The 23,988-nt window shown below is 47.9% G+C and overlaps 2 protein-coding genes across 3 annotated transcripts in view; one reads left to right on the top strand and one right to left on the bottom strand.

The window, feature by feature from the left end:
* Positions 1 to 1,841: 1,841 nt before the first annotated feature.
* On the bottom strand, positions 1,842 to 18,455 carry IGFBPL1 (insulin like growth factor binding protein like 1). The gene is made up of 5 exons (XM_003911476.4): positions 17,939 to 18,455; positions 8,819 to 8,928; positions 7,931 to 8,047; positions 6,066 to 6,224; positions 1,842 to 3,788 (listed from the first exon to the last, which is right to left on the bottom strand). The coding sequence occupies exons 1-4, from the start codon at positions 18,381 to 18,383 to the stop codon at positions 6,075 to 6,077; spliced, it is 822 nt and encodes a 273-aa protein (XP_003911525.1). The 5' UTR covers positions 18,384 to 18,455; the 3' UTR covers positions 1,842 to 3,788; positions 6,066 to 6,074.
* Positions 18,376 to 23,988, top strand: part of LOC103878219 (stimulated by retinoic acid gene 6 protein-like) — a 55,774-nt gene continuing 50,161 nt past the window's right edge. The window contains exons 1-2 of one of the 2 annotated variants that reach the window (XM_021927364.2): positions 18,376 to 20,217; positions 20,619 to 20,718. The gene's annotated coding sequence lies outside the window, so the exon portion shown is untranslated. The remainder of the gene's footprint in view (positions 20,218 to 20,618; positions 20,719 to 23,988) is intronic. The other variant, XM_021927363.2, reaches the window with a different exon arrangement.

Below are 23,988 nucleotides of genomic sequence, written 5' to 3' on the forward strand. Positions count from 1 at the left end.
TTGTCTGATTTAATGTTCAAGAAGCCCTGGTAAAGACTGGGAAGGAGGAAATTCATGAGCAGAGACTTTTAGTGTCGCTGGATCTGCCGTTCTTACTCATTTCTCCTGCACCATCCATCCCTGGAGGAGAGGGCGGGGCAGTGTTTTTAAAGATGTTGGAATTAATTTCACCATAAAACCTGAAAGAAAAACAAATCCACCTTAACTAAAAACTAGCCTTATTTGTATTTAAGGGGGAAAGCAGATACATTTGGGATTGAACATGGGCTGTGGAATTGTCTTCCTCAAGCCCAGTGGACAACAGAAGACAGAGATTCAGGCTGTCCACTGCTTATAGCAACAAGTTCAACCTCCTCTGTCAGCATTTACAGGTATGGCCCAAAATGACCGCCGCCCACTACCACAGCTCTGAGCAGCAGCAACTGGCCATTCCTCCCTGTTCACAAACTACACTGCATTTCTCTACCCTGGCTCCTTTTTGCATGCTGTTTCCTTAGCCTGGAATCCCCCACACCCACTCCCGCCAGTTCAAATGCCTGCTTCCTCTTCTGGGAAGTCTTCCTTGATCTCCCTCTGCTCTAACCACAAAGCAGACACAGTGGGCTGCCAGGGATAGTGACCTCATCTCACCCATGCCTCCACTGGAGTCTGAGTTCGGGACCTGATTCTACTTACTTTCATATGGGAGGAATCCAGATGATTCCATCCATGATTTTCAGTGTCTTGTACCCGTCTGGCACCTGGAAATTGCTACCTAATGTGTGTGGGAGGGGGCAGAGCACATATCTCAGCAAGTGAATGAAGTACTAGAATGTTATACAGCAGGACACACACAGTCAAGGGCAGTAGTGTAAGATGATTAGGGCTGGTTAAAAATTGCGGGCAAGGTGAACAGTGGGGCCGTGATCATAGCCCAGGCGTGAGAGATAAGGAGGGTCTAGACTAAGTAGCTGAAGTGGGCATGCAGACAGGACGCATGAGGGATGATAAAGGAATACCAGTGGGACCTGCACCCACCTATACAGCATTCCTACAACAAAGACACCACAAAGACCGTCCTTAAAAACATTTATTTTCAGGGTGCAGAGGTCGTTACATCATGACATCTACAAAAACAGTAGAAAAACCCAGGTTTGGTGTGGGGAGGGGAGGGCATTGTGATTATGTCTGCAAATGCTAACAGCTGCGGCAGCAGATGCTCTCTTAGCCTCTGAAGAGGTCTCTGGGCTCTCACACTTGAAAAACCATGAGGTTGGAACAATCACGTTAATATGCCTTTTTGGTTTTGGTGAGAATTTCAGACAGTGTGACATTAATTATTTATCTGTCTTTGCACAGAATGATGATGCTAAAGCCAGCCCCATACAGTCTTGATGCTCAGTATTTCCAGCATGGGCTCTGTCCACCCTGCTCTCTGGGTCCACATCCAGCCCTTCAATTTTCACTAGGCAAATTTGAGAGGAGTCCACTGAGTTAGCAAAATGTGCTTATTAGCAGGTGTGGGATGTTCTACTACCTTCTTCAGAACCACAGCATCCCTGTTCCTTCTCGCATCATTTCACTAAGGGTCCGACCAAATCGTCTCCCAACCACTGGAAGTAAGTCAGTGCGTGGGGAAGGGAGGGGTGGGAGGTGCTGAGTGACAGGGCGATGTAATTAGCTGCAGGCCCTCCCACATGGAAGTAAGTCACAGTGCATGCAGAAGGGAGGGGTGGGAGGTGCTGAGTGAGGAGGGGATGTAAGCAGGTCTCCTGGCAGCTCCAGACCCCCGTGGACAAGAGCAGCTTCCAGTGCCATCCATTTCAATTCTCATCTTCTGTTTTCAAAGAGAACTTCCAATGTTTTAAAGTTTGAAAACCACTCATCTAGTTTTATTCCCCTTTTACTCAAATAAGGACACTGAGGCACAGAAAGTGAAGGAGACTTGCTCAGGGTCACACAGCAAGCCAGGGATTAATATGCAAATGGATCTCATGTTTCCAGAATCCCAGGCCAGTCTCCTTCTGCTGCATAGTACAGAAGGTGATGCCATCCCAATATTTTAGATATGGAATGGCAGGCTTACAGGCGGAAAGTTCACTTCGAACGAGGACTCCAAAATGTAATGCACGATGTGAGCAGTATGAAAGGGTGCCTTAAAAGTTGGGAAGAGTCTCTGAAGCCTGTGGATTGGCAACATCTGCCTTTACATAGTTTTGAGATGACCCTGAGTAGCAGCACCGTGGAGTAGAAAAGTGACCAAGGAGGGCCAGGTGCCCTGAGTTCTGCTCCTCTTTCAGAGGCCTTCAGACCTTGGGCAAGTAGCTTTTCCTCTCAGAGCCTGGTTTCTTCATCTGCGAAAGGCAGCGACATTAACACCTGTCCTGCCCCCTCTCCCAGAGTTGGGATCAAGCTTTATGAACTTCAAGGACTGTACATAGTAAGGGATCTCAATTCTTATTTTAAAAATTGTAATAACCTAAGGATCTATTTTTTTAAGACAAGATAGCAAATATTCTCCTTTCTCTTTTCATTAAAAAAGAAAAAAAAAGAGAGCTTTATTCTTGGGTGAGGTCAAAATGTTTATGGGTAAAATATATTCGACTACAACCTAATTCCTCAGTCTGGAGATAATGGCTAACCCCTCCTTTTTTTTTTTTTTTTTTTTTTTACAATTTGACCATCAGAAGCCTGGTCTCCACTGCTTCTAACCACCTGTTTAGAGAATGCTAGGCTAAGCCAGGCATAGTGGCTGATGCCTATAATCCCAGCACTTTGGGAGGCCAAGGCAGGAGGATCACTTGAGCACAGGAGTTTGAGACCAGCCTGGGCAACATAGGGAGACCCTGTCTCTACAAGAAAAAAAAAAAAATAGCTGGGTGTGGTGGGGCATGCCTGTGGTCCCAGCTACTCAGGAGGCTGAGGTGGGAGGATCACTTGAGCCCAGAAGGTGGAGGTTGCAGTGAGCCATGATCACACCACTGCACTCCAGCCTGGGTGATAGAGCATGACCCTGTCTCAAAAAATTTTTTTAAAAAGAGAATGCTAGGCTAACAAATGGATGCTCTGGTCTCCAAAGATCCAGCCAAGGTGCTCCTGAGTCTGGTAAAGCATCCCACCTAAAACTAAGTCTCCTTAAAAGGGAAAAAGGTAGGAATAGGAGAGCTACAGCCAGCTGTCCACACCCTGGGGTAAAGCAATGGAATTTGTTTCTGAGGGAATACCATTTTAGAAGAATACTAAGACCACATCTCCTGTAATTTTTCCAAAGGGCCATCTTACTCTAGGATGGCAGGGCTAAAAGGGACATTGATAACATCCAGTTAAAACACCATACTCACAGATGAAGGGACCAGGGCCCAGAGGTGGGAAGGGACCTGTCCAGGTCACACAGCAAGTTACAGTCAGGCAGAGGACAACTGCGACCCTCATCCCTCCTTCTACAACGCACACTAAGTCACGGAGCACCACTAATAGGTCATAGACAAATGAGGTAAAGAGTCACAGCTGACACGAGCCCTTTAGAAATTGCAAACGTGCCAATCTGTGATCTGCCTGGAAAAGAGTAATTAAAAAAAGACTTCTCATGGAACAATTCATTTCAAAAGTATAAAAAAAGCCACATGCAAATCCGTTTCTCACTGTTTGCCCTGCTAAAAACTACACCTGCATACAAATCTAGTTTGCATCTAATTTTTAAAAACATACAAAAGGGGTCATCTACAAACACAGGTTTTCCAACTCTTCACGAAGCACAAAGATCCATTATTTGACTTTTCCATCATCCTATGATCAATGTTTCTAAGACCCTAGGAAGAAAAGGAGAAAAAGAATTAGCGAAAGTAAGCCTGCTCTGTTACAATCAACTACGTGTTACATGGAAGGTGGGGGAAATGATCCTTCACTTCAAATCTCTCCCCAGCAGGAAATGGTGCCAATGGAGAGTGAAGGGCCCTGTGGAGCCCCGAGAAATACTTTCAAGACCAAAAGCTGGACATTTCAGAGTGGCAGACTCCAGCTTAATAAGAAGAAGACCTTTTCAACCATTGGAAAATCCACAGATGGCTATCAGTGGTAGTGAGCTCTGTATCCCTGGAGGTACGCAAGCCAGAGCTGGCAATACTGTGTGTCACAGAAGGAACCCAAGACCCAGGCAGCAGTGATGGTCTTAAAATTCCACAGTTTTTCATGGTATCCTTTTGATGTATTCACACCCCAGAATCATTTCTGCCTCAAAATATATGTGTATTTGAAAATTATAGAGATATATATTTAAAACTGGAAACATATCTATATAAAACAAGTCACATATCATCAGGAATACAATTTTAAGACCCAATCTCCTAACTCTTTGTTGAATTCCTATTTCACAGTTTTACATTTTCATATTTTTCTCCCCATTTCTAGGGCCTCTTAAGTACTCACATACACCCATCCTTCAACCCTAATGCCACCTCCTTGATGATTCTTCCTTCATTTTCCCCAGTTCTAAGCTGCTTTTTGTGCTTTAACATCTCTTCCCATTCCCTTAACATCGCATTCCTTGTATTATAATGATGTCCACTTTTTGTTTTTCTGTGATCCCCTACAGACCAGAAGTAAGGCCTGGCACACAGAAGGCGTGCAACCGTAGTGGCTAAAAGAGTAATATAACTAAAACCATGGCAAAATCCTCTTGCTTTTGAGAAACGCTATCAGACTTGTTTCTAATTTTTCCTGTTCTATTAAGCACCTGTTGATCAGTCTTGGTAATGGTGCCTGTTCACCACTGCTCCCCCATTCCTGTAAGAGGATCATGCAGGCCAGGTGCGGTGGCTCACACCTGTAATCCTAGCACTTTGGGAGGCCAAGGTGGGCGGATCATGAGGTCAGGAGATGGAGACCATCCTAGCTAACACCGTGAAACCCCATCTCTACTAAAAATACAAAAAAAAAAAAATAGCTGGGCGTGGTGGTGGGCCCCTGTAATCCCAGCTACTCGGGAGGCTGAGGCAGGAGAATGGTGTGAACCCAGGAGGCAGAGTTTGCTGTGAGCTGAGATCGCATCACTGCACTCCAGCCTGGGTGACAGAGTGAGACTCCATCTTAAAAAGAAAAAAAAAAAAAGGGATCAGGCAATCCTTGCCCTTTTGCCTCTGGCGAGTGAAGCGCACATCCTCCCACACACAGTCCCCACTGGGAATCCCAGACCTATTGATTGGTCTGTAAGTGGGCAGGGCACACATCACATCCCAGCAGAAACTTTAAATGCAATGGTGTGTGCAGCTTGGCCACAGAACGGACATGTTCCATACTGGAGCTGTTCCTCCAGCTGGGTCCTGAATGAGGGGGCACATGGGGCAGGGCCACAGCCAGCTCACAGCTATAACATGGAACATGAGCAAGTGATCAACGTCTATGGGTGTGAACCAGCAAGATTTTGGGATTTTTATGGAGCAAAAGCTGGCTTATAAAGTGATTCCTTTCCCGAATTCCCAGTTCACCTGTAGGCAGGGAACAGATGCAACCCCAGCTGTCAGCTGTGTGACTACCAACTAGGAGGGGTCACACAAAGGGGATGCGGAGATTCTCTCTGCCCCCACCCACAAGGGGATGTGTTGCGAAGCAGCATATAGTGTTGAGGACAGGAAGGCAAGGCCTGAGCCCCAGGAAGGAAGCTCAGGCGTCCTGAACAAGGAAGAGCTCCAGGAACACACAAAGGAAGCTCAGGCATCTTCTTTGCGGGAATATTTTCACACAGACGCGGTCACAATGACACTGTCTGCTACCTCTCTCAGTGCTCGTTCTAGAAGAATACAGAGGAAATATTCCCTCCAGCCCCAAAACACAACTGGTCTTTTCATCTCATGGACACACATCATGTTCACTGCTCTTGCCTTTGCATGCTAAGAAGCTCAGAGGGAGCTGTGTGCAGAATATACCAGAGATTCTACTGCTCATCTTAGTATGCTCCTAATCTTCTTTTGCTCTCTCCCTGGTTTCCTCCATTTATGTATTTTTCTTCCTTTTTCTTACAGGTCTTATAAGCCACTTCAAATATCTCATAACTTGGGTGTAAAATACTAAAAATGACTTAGAACATGTACATTTCTCCATCACATGCGGTCATCGGGAGCTGGGAAGCGGAAGCTCCTGTATTTACTCAGATCTAGAACCGTCACCGTGCTGTGGGACTCAGCCTCTCCCACCATGTTGGCTGCATGGCACTGGTACACACCCTCATCCTCCTTTCGTAGGGGGTTGATCTAGAAATACAACAGGCAAGTTTATACAGTTATATAAGGTACAGCAAAATGACTTCCTTAGTTCTTAATAAGTCTGCACACCTCCTCCTTTTCAGAATAAGGTAAAACTTGCTCTACTTCTCCCCTTGCCTTGGCTGCCAAGGAGCATGAAGGTAAATTTCCTTCCCAGGGACCCTCTTGAAAGGCACGCTCCCTACTGTGGCTGTCATCTGAATGATTCCTCCACATGCCTGCCATGTACTGCGAGCTACCTGTAAATGGTATACCATTTTGTATTAAAGGTGCAAGGTATAGATTATTTGGAAAATACCTCAAGTTAAAAAAAGAACAAAAATCTACTGACCAAAGAATTATCCACAAAGTATTCCCTATAGGGGCAGCCTCTACAAAATATCACCAGAGATAATCTCTTTGTCCCTGTCTTTTCTCCTAAGAAAATGGGGGAATGTGCTTGATTTGAAAAAAACCACATAACCAATTGCATTCCCAATCTCTCAGCTGGGTGGAGAAGAGTCACCAAGCCTCCCAGAGCTGTGGGTGGAATGAGGAGGTTGTCCTTAGGGAGCACCCCGAGGATACTCACAGCCAGGTCCATAACCAGCTCGCTTCTCTTTTGCTTTCTCTTGTTACAACCAACCGCTTCCATCAATTACAAATCATGCTACGGACCACACACTGGGGTATGCACATCAGCTCGTTTTAAACTCATGCCAGTCGTGGGGGAAGGGTGAGCATTATGGTCTTCTTTTTACAGGAGACTCACAGGTAAATCACAGACTGTCAGGGCCACAAAGGCCCTCAGAGGTCATTCAGTTTGAAGCCCTCTTTTAACAATAGTGGAAATGGAGGCTCAGAAAGGTACAGTGACTGACCCAACATGGACCCCTATCTCCTCATTCCATCACTCCTTCAAACATGTGGCATTCTTCATCTTAGTAAAAGTGCTGCGAGTGGCAAGAAAGAGCTCTGGAGGAGGACTTGAATGTGCCACCTTCCTCCTTTACCAGCGGGTGACTTTAGGCAGGTGTACTAGTTTCCTTGGGCTGCTGTAAGAAATCGCCACAAGCTGAGTGCCTTAAAACAAACACATTTATTATCTACAGTTTTAGAGGTCGGAAGCCCAAAGGGCTAAAATCAGTGGGCTAAAATCAAGGTGCCGGCAGGGCTGCGTTCTTTCTGAAGGCTCTCAGGAGACTCATTTTCTTGCCTTCTCCAGCTCCTAGTGGATGCTGGCACTCCTTGGCTGTGGCCCTTTCCAACATCATCAAAGCTAGAAATGGTGGGTCAAGTCCTCCTCACATCGAATCACTTCAGTCTGCCTCTGACTCTTCTGTTTCCCTCTTCCACACTTAAAGACCCACCTTTAAATTGGGCCACCCGGATAATCCAGGCTAATCTCTTTATCTTAAATCTCCTTATCTCAGCGGTTTAGCAACAACAACCTCCCTCCCACCACCTTGCCATGTAATGTCGTACGGTTCTGGGGGTGAGGACGTGGACATCACTGTGGGGCCATCACTCTGCCCCTGGCAGCAGATCACATGTGTTCCCAGCAGATCTGAAACCTGCCCTGCCTGCCTCACAGTTACTGGAGGGGCCAGTGAGAAATGGGTAAGAACAGCTTTGAAACATGTAATACGTTGTAGAAATATAAAGGATGGTTTTTAATGGTCAGTCAATAATATCCAATAATCCTAAACACTCACCAAAATCCAGGCCGTGGCCTCATGGTCGGAAGGGCCCCCTCGCACCTGGACAGCTATATTGACATGGTCCCCAGGCAGCTCCTCCAGCGCTTGGGTGCCCTCAGGGGACTGCATGACCTACAGGGGACAGGAACGCCAGGAAGGGCCTTAGAAAAAGCATTTCTGGATAAAAACCATCCCACAGGCTTTCTCACCCTCCTCCTTCCTCCTCCTCCCACTGACTCAAAGACTGAAACCCTAGCACTGCTCATTCCTATGCAAATGACATCAGTCATGTTTTAGACCTACTTGTACATATAGACAGCATGCTCTGCCAGACAGCAAAGACACAAACATCACCACTAGCCCACAGAAGGATTCAGAATTTCAACGCCCGTCTCAGGCCTGCTGACATTAAGGGGACAACATACACTGTGATCCTTGCCGGTCTCTCAAAAACTAGTCTTTAGAAGATTTGGACTTTAGAAGAATAGGACTGAGTCTTCTGCCATCAGCCAGGTCTGTCTGAAACACAGCCCTGAAGTGAAGCAGGATACACACACACATGGCCACCGCAGCTGATGCAGACTGGGTAAAAGCAGAGCTTTCTGGATCCTTAAGTGGCCAAGGGTGTAAATGGCACAGGAAGGGTTGCAATGTCCCTTTCTAAGGGGACAGCTTTGGGGTAGAAGTTTCGAGGCAGAGGAGTGGTATAGAAGATATCCTTTCTTCATCCTCTGGCCCACCTATAAAAGCATATATACAAACACATTTAAAAGAAAAACATTTTACCACTCACTTCTTTCTGTTTCTCCCTGTCTCTTTCACATACATACACACACACACACACACACACACACACACACACACACACACACACGAGATGCGTGAGTTCTTGGACAGAAATACCTTTCTCCACGTGATGACTGGGGTAGGCACAGCCCTCACTTCACAGGACAGGCCCACCTGCGCCCCAGTGACATTGTGAACACTTCGGGGAGGAACGACGACCACAGGAGCTAAGAGGAGGAGACAAGGGGATGCAACCTTTACCCTGTCAGGTTCCAGGCAATCCACCTCTGAATTTCCCTGCCCACTGAGAGCCTGCTGGGATGTCCTGAAATGAGGGGAGCGGCACGTCACACTTGGGCAGGAATCCTAAAAGAGAGATTTCCTCAGACCTGGAGAGCTGCCTACCGATCTCCTGATCCATCTTTGTTTTACCAGTGGGGAAACAGGGGTCCAGCGGGGAAGGGCAACTTCCCAAAGTCCCCCAGCACCATCTGTGGCAGAGCTTGGGCCTCAGTGCTCCCTCCCAAGGCCCGTTCCAGGCTCCGGCTGCCATCTGCTATAGCTCAACCAGGAAGCACGGCAGCCGACTAGAGGGGCTGGTGTCACGCCACCAACGGCAGAGTCTTCTAACAGATGGGCCTTTCTCCTTCCGCGTGGAGGGCGTTAGGAAGAAGAATGCCAGGCAGAACAGCTGCACACACCCTGGAGCTCAACCCCCTGTGGTCCATTCAAGATGCCCATTTGCATGCACAGAGTAAAGACTCCCCCAGGCTCCCCCACTCCCTCTGCCTCCCCATCCCCAGAAGCCGACCCAAGCCTGGGCAAATCAGGGAATCAGACAAATGTGGTTCTAGACTGCCAGAACATGATGGAGAGGAGAGGGGAGGTGTGGACTCTCTGGACAGGACCCGATGTTAGATGTTTCAAGCTGCTACTCCACACTCTGCCTTCCTCCCTGTGTCTGGCATCTGCTCTGCTCACGCTGGGCTGGAATAATCAAGGCTAGGTGTTTCTACCTGCTGTCACCTGCACTGGACAGCAACTCAGCCACCCCGGCATCCAGCACCACAGTGTGTTGGGCAAGGTGCAGTGTGGAGGCCTGGCCAGAGCGTGCTCACACACAGCTGTCATCAATAAGGTGGGGATCACACCCCTGCTTCCTAGGGCAGTCAAGCTGATCTAACCATGGAATGACGGTGAAAAGTGTAAGTTAACGTAATATGCAAGTGAGGGCCAGGAGCAAACAGATGACTGGATGAACAAACACATGACAAATCAAGGAACAAACATGTTCATTTCCAGGTCATCAAACTGCAGAGTCTAGAACTCCTAGGGCTTTGCCTGGTGACTCAAGGACAGCCCTGTTGTTCTCCACAAGCCTGCACCTGCATAAGGCTGTAATACAAAAGGATGGCAAAGGGAGGAGACAGAAGGCAGGAGGAAGGAGGTGACAGACAGGGTCGCATCACACCCAAATGCACAGGAGGATCAGGGTGCAGAAAGGAGACTAGTTTGGCCCCTCCAGACAGACTGGGAAGCAGACCCTGTCAAGCCAGTGCCAAAAAAAATCTCTGGAAAATCGCCTTAGAGCCATAGCCTCAAACTAGAGGGGCTCGTTAGCATCCTAATTCTCTGTGATTCTGTGTCTGACCATGTATGACATGCTCACCCAGCCTCCATTTGCATGCCTCCAGGGATGGAGAACTCACCACCTATAAGGCCAGGCCATTCTGTCTTTGAAGGGCTCTACTGGTAAGAAAGTACATCCTCACCTAGAGCTAAAGCCTGTGACTCCCACCTGTTGACCCTGGGGCGGCCCTCTCGAGCCCCATAGCCCCTGGTTGTCCCAGCAGCCCACCAGGGAGTTGAATGCAGACTGCCCTCCCCATCCCAGGCTGCTTTCCTCCTCTTCTATCTGATCCGCCCACTCTTCAGCTGTGCCCATCTGAGGGCCCTCTGAAGGCTGGTGCCCAATCCATGTGCCTGAGTGTAGCCAAAGCCCCTGGAACCAAGATCCTAGATGTCTAACGTTGCCTGACAGCCACAGAGAGCCACAACACTGAGCTCTCTGGCAGGAGTCCTATCTGCGATGACAAAGACAGTCTAATTTATTCACATTGTCCCGCCAGCGCCTCCCCAACCACACAAGTGCTGGGATGCCGCCTCCAGGGGAGCCCAAACCAGTGCTCCAGTGGCTCACTGTGGTGACAGTCAGAAGGACCTGGATACCAAGGGGACGCTCAGTCAGCGTGGTTTACTTTTGTTCATGTAAAGTCATACATTTTAAATGTGATTTCATCAGTCCCTTCCAGGCCTAAATGAGTAAACCAGTAAATCACAATTCACCTCTCTCTCCTCATATTTCAGTCTCTCTCTCTCTTTCAACAACTACAGTTAAGAAAGACTGTCTTGGAAATACTGACTTTGTAACTGATTTTGTGGCAAAAAATACCAATTCTTTAACAAAAGAGGCCCTGCTTTTAAAGGGAGGTCAAAGCACATTAAAGGGACGTTTAAATTTTTATTTATTTATTTATTTATTTTTACATTTACATAAAGCACAATTCGTTCTTTCTGGTGTGCAGTTCTAGGTTTTGACAAATGGATACAGTCATGTAATTACCACTATAGCCAAGATACAGAACAGTTGTTCTGTGACCTCAAAAAATTTCATGTTGCTTGTGCCATAATAATCCGGTTCTAATTTTTTTTTTTTGAGGCAGGGTCTCATTCTGTCACTCAGACTGGAATGAAGTGGCACAATCATAGCTCACTGTAGTCTCAAACTCCAGGGCTCAAGCAATCCTCCTGCCTCAGCCTCTTGAGTAGCTGGGAATACAGGCATGCACTACCATGCCCAGCTAATGAAACAAATTTTTTTTTTTTGTAGAGATGGGTCTTGCTATGTTGCTCAGGCTGGTCTTAAACTCCTGGCCTCTAACAATCCTCCCATCTTGGCCTTCCAAAGCTCTGGGAATACAGGCATGAGTCACTGTATTCCCAGCCCTGTTTTTAATTTTAACATATCTGATTTTAAATTTAAAATATTTTTATCCATAGTAGCTCTTTTTAATAAATAATTATCACAGTACCAGTAATAACAGTAATTATACTATCAGCTAGCACACTGCTCACTGTGTACTAAGCACTTTTCTGCCTACAGGTATTAACCTGTTTATCTCTCCAGCAATCTCACCAGCTGCCAGATGGTGGCGCTGCCCTGGGTTACCCAGCATTAAAGGGTGCAGAGTGAGGAGGCTATGAGCCCAGTGATCTGGCTCCAGATCTCAAGCTCTTCTGAACCACTGTGCTAACACCATCCTCCCTTTTCCTTAGAGGACCCTTCCATGTACACTACCCTTTAATCCTCACACCAGCTCTGTGAGGTAGCAGCTTCCATCCCCATTTTACAGATGAGAAAACCAAGACTGAGAAAGGTAAAGTGCCCAGAGAAACAGGGACTCAAACCCAGCACCACGATTCCATTCACTCCCACACTGGTTTCTGAAGTGGAACATTTGTGATCTGTATGGTCTCCGTTCCAGAGTAAGAGATGAGTTGCTTAGGCATTGTGTTGGGGGATCCCCAAGACAACTCTCCAGTTCAATGATTTCCTAGGAGGACTAGGAGGACTCACAGGACTCAGCATACAGTGGTACTCAGGCTGTGATCTATTACAGTGAAAGGATTTTCCCATCTGGCAAAATCAGTCAAGGGAAAAAGTCAGGGTGGGGGAAGCAGGCACAAGCTTCCAAGAGCCCTCCCCATGGCGTCACAAGCATGTGAAATGCTGTCTACCACAGAAGCTCAAGAGGGACTCGGTTCCCAGGGTTTTTACTGGGAGCTGGCCACAGGGGCACTCTCTGCCTAACTGAATACCTAAAGTCCACACTCTGAGAAGGAAAGCAGGAGTTCCGCATAAACCACATTGTTTGTACAGTTCAGGCACAGTGAGCCACTCTCATCAATTCTGAGAAGAGTGGAACCCCCCTGTAATCTAAGTCCCCAGATACCAGCCCAGGGCCAACCTTGCCAGCAAGCCTTTCTGAGGATATGGTCACAGGCCTGCCATGTTAGCTCTTTTCTATACAATAATGAAACATCCCAAACATCACCCCCAGGGAACAGCTCTTGTGAAGATAACCCCTAACATGAGCAATGTGTCCTTGACACCAGCAGGACATTTCTAGTTCCTACTATCCCCAAGGGCTCACTCCAGCATGGCACTGGAGCACTCAATGTCATGGCTGCCACCACAGGCAGGAAGGACAGCGTGGCAGGCAGGGGTGGAAGAGTCCAGGTTCAAAGCCTTTCTCTGCCAGGTCTTAGCCTCAGTTTCTTCTTCTTTAAAATGGGCACAGGAATCTATTCCCTCCCCAGCCCACTCCCCAAAGGCTGCTGTGAGGAACAATTGCAAGACCCTTTACAAAATGTAAAAGACCTCTGCAGAGGGACTTGAGGACTCAGCAGGGTGTGCTGTCCCTAGGCAGTCTCCTCTAAAGCTCTTTGCCTGCATGAGACCCTCCTCTGGTCTCAGGTGACAGGCACCAGGAGCCATGACTACAGCCCTCACTCTGGGGAGCCAAGCACATACTCTTACTGTTGCCAGAGCCACCACACTGCTGGAGGAACCAGGGCTTTCCTTTCTGCTTGCCTTTCACAAGAATGATGTGGCTTGCAGGAGGGAGGATGGCTTCTAGCTAGCCCAGTCTGTGAATGTGGAAGCTTCATCCCCCTAGAGCTCTTCCTTGTTGATACTTGTTTCCTTCTGCTTGTGCCAGCAATAGCCCTAGAATTGCACAAATCCAACCATCCAAGGGCTAACCAGAAGGTAAGACAGTCACCCAGATGCACATGGTCACAGGAGACAGTACTGTGGGGTGAGCAAAAACAGTACCAGAGGGAGACTCAAATGCCCAGGGATCTGGCTGCCGACCACTTGAGCTAGGGCAAGTTGTTAATCATTTCCTTTTTATCTGCAAATGAAGATAATGACCACAGCCTCCTATCCTTGGGGTGAAGGGAGAAAATGGATGTGACTGCGTTATTAACTGTGTGGATCTGTACAAATGAAAGGGATCAATATTATTATTATAGCGTGTGGTGCTTTGTCCCCCTACCTCGTCAATTATATCGGTCATTGATGGCTGGAATGAAAAAATCTTCCCAAATGCCTCTGAGATTTCTTTAAAGTTAATGGTGCTAGGGAAAGAAAGAATATCAAGTCATCCCCCAGGACCCTATCTGCTTGTATTAAAAAGCACACAACCAAAGATTTTAATAATCAATGCACTGAACAGCCCTGATAATTTATGCTAATAGTCACGTTATGATGTGGAACGAGGAACAGCTTAATCCTGCTCCCTGCAGTCTCCGCCTCAGATCTCCTCCCTCGGCATGAAAGGGTTTTGAGCACAAACCCCCTTCTTTGTCCCTCTCACGAAGTGGCATTTGCTGCCTCTCCTGGTTACCTGGTAACACATATTAGCACAGACCTAGGTTTCTAAGTGGAGCTGGAATTTCAACCAAGGTGTATTTTCTAAGATTCAGGGTCTCAGGAGCTCACTGAAGCTGCCAGGGCTCAATGCCCTGCTGTCTTGCCGTCTGTAGGATCCCAACCCTTTCCCAATGCTAACAAATAGGGCACACACACTGAACAGTCCAGCCTTTAAAGTAATGAGAGCAATCATCATCATCATAATACTAAGGCCATACCACCTTACCAGTGAGAAGCTCAACCAATAATTCAGAATGTATTGAAGACCCAAGTATGAATAATTCTTACTGTTGGAAATTGTTTTTGCATCCTTCTTCTAATTTTGTTTTTGTATTTTTAGTACAGACAGGGTTTCACTGTGTTAGCCAGGATGGTCTCAATCTCCTACCTTGTAATCCACCCGCCTTGGCCTCCCAAAGTGCTGGGATTACAGGTGTGTGCCACCGTGCCTGGCCTGCCTGGCTATTTTCAGAGGGTCGCCGCACAGCTAGTCTGCTAGCAACCTGATCAGTAAGGTGCTGTGCACCCGCCACGCTTGAATCTTGGGGGTTTCTCAATCTGGGTCCACCTTCCTGTTTTTCCCAAGGTTCGTCACTTGTCCCTCTATTTAGCACTGGGCTATAGCTCCTGAGAGAAGCCTTGAAGGATGGGGAGAGCATCCCAAGGCTGGCAAGGGGGAGGCACAGCATGAACTGAGGCTCAGAAGTGGGAACCCTTTGGTGGGTGTGCAAGTAGGCCCATGGGGCCGAGGCCTGGTAGGATGGTTGGGAAAGGAGAGGACACCCCAGAGTAGTTTGGGGTAGGCCATTGCAAGCCTTGGGTGCCAGGCCGAAGGCGGAAGTTTCATTCTGCACTTTGGGAGACTGAGGTGGGAGGATTGCTTGAGGCCAGGAGTTCAAGGATAGCCTGGGCAACACAACAAGATCCTGTCTCTACAAAAAATTCTAAAAATTAGCTGGGCAAGATGGCATGTGCCTATAGTCCCAGCTACTTGGAAGGCTGAGGCAGGAGGGTTCCTTGAGCCCAGGATCACAGTGAGCTGTGATCAAGCCATTGTACTCCGCCTGGGAGACACAGTGAGACCCTATCTCAAAAAAAAAAAAAAAAAAAAAAGATGGATGCAAAAGCAATTTCCAACAGTAAGAATTATTCATATGCGAGTCTTCCATACATGTGTGTGGATCAAAGGATCACTCTCATTATGTGGCAGTTTGGGGCGCTTCAGGGCATAGGAGGAAAGGGCAGAATTTAAGCCTGAAAACTGCTTCCCCAGGCTCCTGAGAGGCACGTATAAGGACCCTCATACACTGTCAGCAACACAATAAATACTTTCCGAGGCCTCATTCCATGAAATCTAGGTGCTTGGGTTCCAAAGGAGTCAGGAGGGGTGATTTTCTTGCCAATATTGAAGCAGAACAGCCCTGCTCTGACTCACAGTCTGTTTCCCTTCAACCGGGGTCCCCAGGGGCATTGTTAAAAAATGCTCCCGCTGTGTCTTCTGAATAAAAGATGGCTTTAGGGCAGCACAGAATGAGCTGCTGCCTGGGCTAGGAAACATCCCCTGTCCAAACCTTCATGCTTTATCTGGACACAAGGGCAGAGGCCACACAAGCACTTCAGGACTGACAGTGACAGGCAAACAGTGCCCGGTTCTGTGGTGGATGACACAAAGGCTGATGCAGAAGAAGGGCTGAACCCCGGGGAGGCCTGACGCCTGTCGCTAATGAGATCATGAAAAGCAGTTCTGAGTTGCTTCCGTGTGGCCCCACGAACATCTTTATTCCCTGGGTCTGTGCCTGGGGTGGGCGTCAGAGCCCGTAGATCAGAGTGGAGGGGCTGTCACATTTACTTGTCATTTGGTAATTTTCAGTGAATTAGGGGTATGGAGTTTCCATCTGCCATCTGGCCTCACTCTGGTAACCATGGTAACCACCATCTGCCTGACTTAATACTATCAAGTCCTATGCCGAAAGAGCACTGGACAGGGTGTTGGGACCAGGGAGCTGGTCATCCTTTACTGGTCACCCTGGACAAGGGCTCTGACCTTACTGGGTCTCAGTCTCTTTCTCTGTATAACAGCAGATTTGGTCTGAATGTCTTTAAGGTGCCTTTCTCTTAGGAAGAGAATGCCACTCTGGGGAGAAATTATCTAAGACCATCAGCACCACTTATAGTCTAGGGACCTGGTCAGCATTTCTTATGTCTCCTGCATATGGAGTTAAAGTGTTACCTGTCTGGAGACAAAGAGAATTGCCTGTGAATTAACTGCTGAGGAAAGCAGATTATAAAAACGAGTGATAGGAAGTAGCAAAAGGAAAGAGGACTGCTTAAGTGCCACATGGCGGAGACAAACTGTTCCAAGTGAGAGGGACCTCAACAATGACTCCACTGGGGCTGATATGGCCAGAGAGGAGAAGGGGCCTGTCCAGGGCCACTCAGGGAGCCAGCGGCAGCACAGATGCACCCCCAGCCAGCTCTGTCCTCCATGGGGAGCTTCAGCTAGGAACAGTCAATGGTGACTTTCCTGTGCTCAACTGGCCACACACTGGTTTTACATTTCCCAGGACAGGAGGCTTCCTGCCCCATCTCCAACAACCCATTGTGTCTCCTGGACTTGGGTACATCTACCTGAACTACTTGAGGGGAAAGACTACTAGATCCTTCTTAAGGCTTGGGAAGAACCCCACCCCAAGCTTCTTTCTTGAAGCTAAGTCATTATATTGTCTTAGGCCCTAAAGTCTGGACTTGGTCTCTGGGCTCAGGCCAGAATTATTTCCCAGAAGCCTGAACCCCAGGCTGAAACCTAGGCTCCTTGGGACTCACTGGTCGCCGTCTCACTCACCCTAAACTCTTCACTGCCCACTCCAGACAGAGTACACAGGGGCACTTCTCCAATACCTAATGGGCGGGATACGCTCATGCTTAGGAAGCCAGTAAAGCAGTACTAATGTTTTGGTTTCTTTTTGTTTGGTTTTCAAAAGGTACATAAAGAGAGTGGGCAACTATAGCACACAGAGATTATTTTACTTTGATGTTAATGAAGCTTAAGTTTCTAAGTCCCTAACATTTCATAATAAGTTTCGAAGTCCCTAGCAGTTCTATTCCTTTACTTAAGACAGGATTCTCCAAATTATATATGTTTTAGACCCTCGAAACCTGGGTCTGCCCCTAATAGCACCACAAGATCTTTTCAGATCTTACGTTTCCAGAGGTCTTACTTTTCCTGGGTGGAGCTCCCTCAGCATCCCAGCTCAGCCCCATCCCACACCTGGGGCCCTGGTGCTCTGGTGCTATGGCCTGGTGACTCCTGATTCCCCAGTCTGGAACTCATCCTCCTCCCGCATCTTCAACTTCCCTTCCTCCCCATTCAAACAATCCACCGGATAGCGCTGGATACCTGGGAACTCTGATCCCCCTCCTCAACTCCCAGTCTCCTGCCCGGCAAACATACCATGCCTACAAATAAGTGACTGCATCAGCAGGTACTTACGTACCAAAAGGGGTAGCAGGCTCACCAAAAATTCGACTAGCAAAAATTCGACTAGCACGGTGAGTGGCGTCTCCAAGGATTCTCGTCCCAGTCTCTCTGAGCACGAGGAGAGATACGAAATACTGCTCTCTAAAGGGAAACTGAGTCCCAGGCAGAGCCGTCCACCACTGGGCAGGGGGATCCTTCGCTCCACACCCCAGAGGTTGGAATCCCCCCTTCTCTACCCACCCGATCCCCGACCCCGACTCACCGAACTCGCAAGGGCCGTCGCGTGCCTTGTGCAGGTGACCGGGGTGCGCGCGGGGCTTGTGCCGGGCGCGCAGGCGCAGCGCGCAGACACTGGGGTAGGAGCGACCGTCAGAGCCGCAGACGGTGCCGCGCTGCGCGCACACGCAGAGCCCAGTGCCCTCGGGCGCCGCCCCCGCGGCCCGGCTCGCGCACACCAGGCCGGGGCCACAGCGCGCGCCGGCTCGGCCCCCGCAGCTCGCGCCCTCGGCTCCCAGGCAGCGAGAGCAGCAGCCGCACTCATCGCGCGCCGAGATCCCGGGCGCCGGGCAGGGCGCGGGCGCCGGGCAGCGCTCGGGCCGGCACAGACCACACTCGGGGCGCCGGCCACCCGCGTCGCGGATCCCGAGGCTTGGGGACAGCGGCGGCAGCAGAAGCAGCAGCGGCAAGAGCAGCGACAAGCGCGGCATGGCTTGCTCCGGGACAGCGGCGGCGCCTCTGCTTCGCGCTCCGCTCCGCGCCCGCCAAGCAGCCACCGCTCCCGCCCCGCGGCCGCTGATTGGCCGGGCCTGCACCGAGGGGCGCCAGCAAACCGCTGCTCCAGCCCGGAACTCGCGCGGTGCCCGCGGCCCGGGGCTCCGAGCTGGAGGGGCGCCCCGAGAGCAGCTCCCTGACCTCCGACTGGACTCTTGAGGGAACCGAGACCCAGTCGGGGGAGAACTTGCCCGAGGTCGCTGTGGTAGAGTCAGGATTGGATAACGGTACAGTCTCCGGATCCAAGGCTGGTTCCAGATAGTATGCCCGTAAATCCTCCCAGAAGGATGCGCTGTTTTATTTAATTTTATTTTGCATTCGGTAGTTTAAGAAGTGTTATTTTATAAAGAGAATATATGTTTTAAAATGTATATTTTACATATACATCTAAGGATGAAAAGAGGGGTTTCCCTACCACCTTGTATCACCATCCTCCAACTCGACTCCCAGAGGCCACTTTTGCTATTGGGTTTTTGTGTATCTTTGCAGAAATTTTCTCTATGCCTATAAAAGCATATGTGCCTATAAAAGCCCTTTCCTTTAAAACACACACACACTGTTTCTCTCCCACACACACGGAGTAGCGTGCCATATACATAGTCTGCACTTGGTTTTTCCACTTAACAGTATTTCACAGTTTCCCCACCTCTTGTCATCTCTGAAACTGAGTTTCTTGTACAATCAACGGGAGCATAGTTCATTGGTTCTGTGAGTGTGTTTCTTAATGCTACGTAAAGTCATGGTGCATCTCCGTCCACAGTGACTTTGTTATGATGAGATATGGTGATATGTTTTGGAGTTCATATAGAGTGGCATTTCCACAGGGTTTAGTTGCAGTTACTTAACCAGTTGTTTTCCATCCTTCGGTTAATACGAATAATGCTTTGATGAAGTCTCTGTGCACAAGGTCAGTGTACCTGTGGATTAGTGGGGAATGCATGTTGGAAAGACGCAGGTTCTTGTAGTCAGTTACTCATGCCGCCGTCGTGCCTTCTCTGGGCCAGGCTCTGTGCACACCATCCTGCCTGAGTCCTGGCAGGACACCCAGATGAGAAACCTAAGAGAGTCTTGGCTGCTGGGATTTGATGTGTTGCCAGGTAAAGGCATTGAATGGAGGGAGGGACTCACTGACCAGGTTTTATGGGAGACTTTTCCTGCCTTTACTGGCCGTCTCTCATTTGTCTTGTGCTCTATTGTTTTTTCTTTGCTGAACTCCTAGAGATGGAGAAAGCCTCTTGCAGCCTGGGAAGACCAGCTACAGCATTCTTGGGTGGAGTTCATTTTGTTTTCAAGCCTAGTTCCTTCCCAGTTTGCAGTCTTCTTATTCCTAAAAAGGAACCTCTTCTGAAGCCACTTTATGTGGTGGTCAGAGGAGGGCCATCTGCCTGGTCGACGCTGGGCCTTACCTTACAGTCAGCCACACAGAGCAGGGGTGGTCAGGCACCATGAAGGGGTGGTGGTAAGGAATAAATATAACAATGTTGCTAATGCACTCAGCGCAGCTCTCAGAATGTATTAACGATGACTTTCAACCTGAAGGCTGCTGTCTTTACCAGGAGTGGCCTTTTAAAGTGCTCTCACCCCTTGACCTCTCTGTGCTCTTCTAGGAATCTCTCCTAAAAAAAAGATCACTATGTGTGAAGATTTCATCCTGGAGTTGGTCACTACAGCCACAAAAAAAACAAAAAAAAAACAAAAAAAAAAACAAAAAAAAACCAAAACGGAAACGACCTTAATGCCCACTGAGAGGCAATCATTAAATAAATTATGGTGCGTCTAACAATAGAGGATTATGTAGGCATTAAAAATTAGAAAGAAGATATGGGTTAATAGAAATGCAAACATGTTTATAATACATTGTTTAGTAAAATAGCAAATTAAAAAGTACACATCTAATGTAATGGCATACTTGTAAATATGTGAATGTGTAAACATGCAAGAATTTAAGATTATTTAATGATGTGAAGGGAACACTTTTTTTTTTTTTTTTTTAAAGAAATGATACCTCATTCTGCTCCCCAGGTTGGAATGGAATGTCATGATCATAGCTCACTGCAGCCTCGAACTCCTGAGCCTCAAACCATTCTCCCTCGCTCAGCTTCCTGAGTGGCTAGACTACAGATCAGCACTACCATGCCTGGCTAATTTAAACACTTTTTTTTTTTTTTCAGAGGTGGGGTCTCACTATGAGAAGGAAACACTTAACAAAGCTGGATTTGCAAACAAAAGAGATGAGCGAACTCCATGCTGCTTTTCAGGACAACTTTGCTGGTAAGTTCAAACTTTCTAATGGTTCATAGTTGTTCAAAGAGAGATTAGGCTGCCCCAGAGATAGTGAGGTCCTTGTCAAAGAAGGAGTTTAAGAATGAGTCTTGGCAAGGAGCATCGAGGGGGTCAGAATTAGGGGTCAGGGGAGTTGATGTTTGATTACCTCGAACTGAGCCACCATTCCCATAGTACAGTGCCTGACCCTGAGACCTGGACTGGATAAAACATGGTCATGATTGAGAAATAAATGTGTACAAAAATGATTTGCCTCCTTTTTATGCAGACATTAAAGGAGCGGTAAGTGAACGGTGTCATTATAATGAAGTTAATGTGTGCTTAATGCAGGTTAGGATACACTATCTCACAGAGGCACATTTACATATGATCTACATTCCTTTTAAATGGTAGGGAGAGTATTAGGTATGCATAATGACTCTTTGGGAATTAAATCAGAAGACTCATTTTCCAACACTGAGCCTGTGGCATCAAAGCCCCTGTATCTGGGTGGAGAAAACATTCCCAAGCTTTGAAGGTGATCAGTCTTGTCTATTTCCTTTTAAAATTGCCGGCAAGCCCATAGCCCAGCAGAGGCTTTTGTGCTCTTTCATCTCTCTGGTTCCCAGGGTACCAGTTAACACTGTGGGCCACACCTGTGGGCCCCCTAAGATGATGGGAGAAAGTAGGGACAAATTCTCCCAGTCGGGAAGGGGGTTGAGGTGCCTCTGTTGTCTGCCAGGTGGAGAAATCCCATGCACCCGGGTAAGTAATTAGGCAACAAGAATGGGTGTGATTTTCTTCCTCTTCAGCTTCCAGCCTGAACACAAACACAACACAGGGAAGACTAGTCAATCCCCCATTCAGAGCAGATGTATGCCCACCCAGCAGCTGCTGAAGTGTGTATGAATGTCCCATTCATTTATTCCTCCCTTGAACGTAGAGATAAATGGCAGATGTTCTCTGTCCTTGGAGAGCTTCCAGCACAGAGGAAGAGGACAGGAGCTCAGTTGAGCAAAGGCCACTCCATAAATAGGCCATGGATTTGAACCTCAAGCTTTCACAGTTAGGGCAATCATAGATAGTCTTTCTCCAAGCTAAGGGAAGGTGAAAGCCCTTTCTCCAGACCTCTGGTGGGCCATTACAGAGCAGAAGGCAAGGTGGGTGTCTAGAGGGAAGTTCCATAAATGACAGATGGGATTTTTAGGGAGACAGATTTCACTTCAATATTGCGTGCAAGGGGGTGTAGCAAGATGTAGAACTCTGCAAAGATGGGAATTCAGATACTGAGCAGACAAAAAAGAATGATAGAGGATTTGCTGTCCTGCTGTAAACCACTATATAACTTTGACAAATTAAAGGAAACAGCTATGGACAGGTACTGGACAGTGTTCTAACACAGGGCTGTGATCCTTGAGAGTGTCAGGGGGCACACAATGTGAGCCCCACATCTACCCAAACTTTCTTCCTGGGGACACTTTCCAGGCCACTGTGCAGGGAGGTGGAGGCCAAGCAGTCTCACTGGACAGAAGAGGTAGACATCAGAATTCAAGACTTAGGCAGAGATTTGGGGATCTAGGACAGAAAATGAGGAACCACAGAGAGGGAGTCCCACAAGTCTTAGACCTTTGGCTGACCCTGTACTGCACAAGTACAGGGCAAGACTTGAGGGCAGTTGCTGGGAGGTGAGAGCTGAGCAGAGAGTTGGGGCTCACACCGTCCTGATGAGATTTTAGAGTTCAGGCCCAACCAGAATGAACCGCCCCAGCCCCCCTGGGGTTCTTTCTCCAAGCTCAGTGACACTAGCATCAGCCAAGTGGTTGCAGAGGTCTGAGTTTGAGCTCCAAGGACCCCTCCTGTATGCATCTAAGTTTTAGTCATTCCAACCATTTCCATTGTTCTCCTAGCCCTAATGGTGGTAGCTGCTTCACAGTTGCTACCTCCAAGTTGCCTAATTAATAATAATTCTTCTTCTTCCTTCTTCCTTCTTTCTTCTTTCTTCTTCTTTTTTTTTTTTTTTTTTTTTTGAGACAGGGTCTGGCTCTGTCATCCAGGCTGGAATGCAGCAGCATGATCTTCGCTTATTGCAACTTCTGCCTCCTGTGCTCAAACTATCCTCCTGCCTCAGCCTCCTCAGTAGCTGGGACTACAGGCATGTGCCACTATGCCTGGCTAATTTTTGGGTTTTTTTGTAGAGACAAGATTTTGCCATGTTGTCGAGCCTGGTCTTGAACTCCTGAACTCAAGTGATCTGCCCACCTCAGCCTCCCAAAGTGCTCAGATTACAGGCATGAGCCACTGTGCCCAGCCAATAATTCTTTTTTTTTAAATTATTATTTTTTGAGACAGAGTCTTGCTCTGTCACCCGGGCTGGAGTACAGTGGTGCTATCTTGGCTCACTGCAACCTCTACCTCCTGGATTCAAGCAATTCTCCTGCCTCAGCCTCTCGAGTAGCTGGGACTATAGGTGTGTGCCATCATGCCCTGCTGATTTTTGTATTTTTAGTAGAGACAGAGTTTTGCCATGTTGGCTAGGCTGGTCTCGAACTCCTGACCTCAGGTGATCCACCACCCTCGACCTCCCAAAGTGCTGGGATTACACGCATGGGCCGCCATGCCTGGCCCAATAATTCTTTATATTACATACCATTTGTAGGCTTGGCACAGTGGCTCACGCCTGCAATCCCTGCACCTTGGGAGGCCAAGCTGGAAGGATTGTGCCAGGAGTTCAACAGACTGGGCAACACAGTGAGACCTCTTTTCTACTAGCAAAAACTTATAAAGTTTGCTGGGCATGGTGGTACATGCCTCTAGCTACTCAGAAGGCTGAGGTGGGTGGATCACTTGAGCCTTGGAGTTCAAGACTGCACTGAGCTGTGATCAGGCCACTGTACTCCAGCCTGGGAAACAGAGCTGTTGCTTGCCTGAAAAAGATAAAAAAGGGAAATGAATTCTATTTGTCATCTGACTAGGCCTGAGTGATCCAGCTAATAGAACCAGGAGTGGTCCCAGGAAATAACTGTCAAGGATGGGTCATAATCAGAGAACTAGAAAGCTTAACTACAAATATGCTTCAAAAATAATACAAATTATTTATTTAAATGATAAATGAGAATACGTTTCTTGCAACTACAGGGTCAATATTGCTGAAAATGACACAAAAAATGTAATTGTGTGTGTTGCATGATTATAAGTTGAATTCACAGGCTTGCCAGTCTCTTATGTGGAAGTTAGGGAATGAGAACCTGAGACTTGGAATGGGGAAATCGGGGTGGACTC

The sequence above is a fragment of the Papio anubis genome, chromosome 13 (genome assembly GCF_008728515.1).
Source record: "Papio anubis isolate 15944 chromosome 13, Panubis1.0, whole genome shotgun sequence".
Lineage (NCBI taxonomy): Eukaryota > Metazoa > Chordata > Mammalia > Primates > Cercopithecidae > Papio > Papio anubis.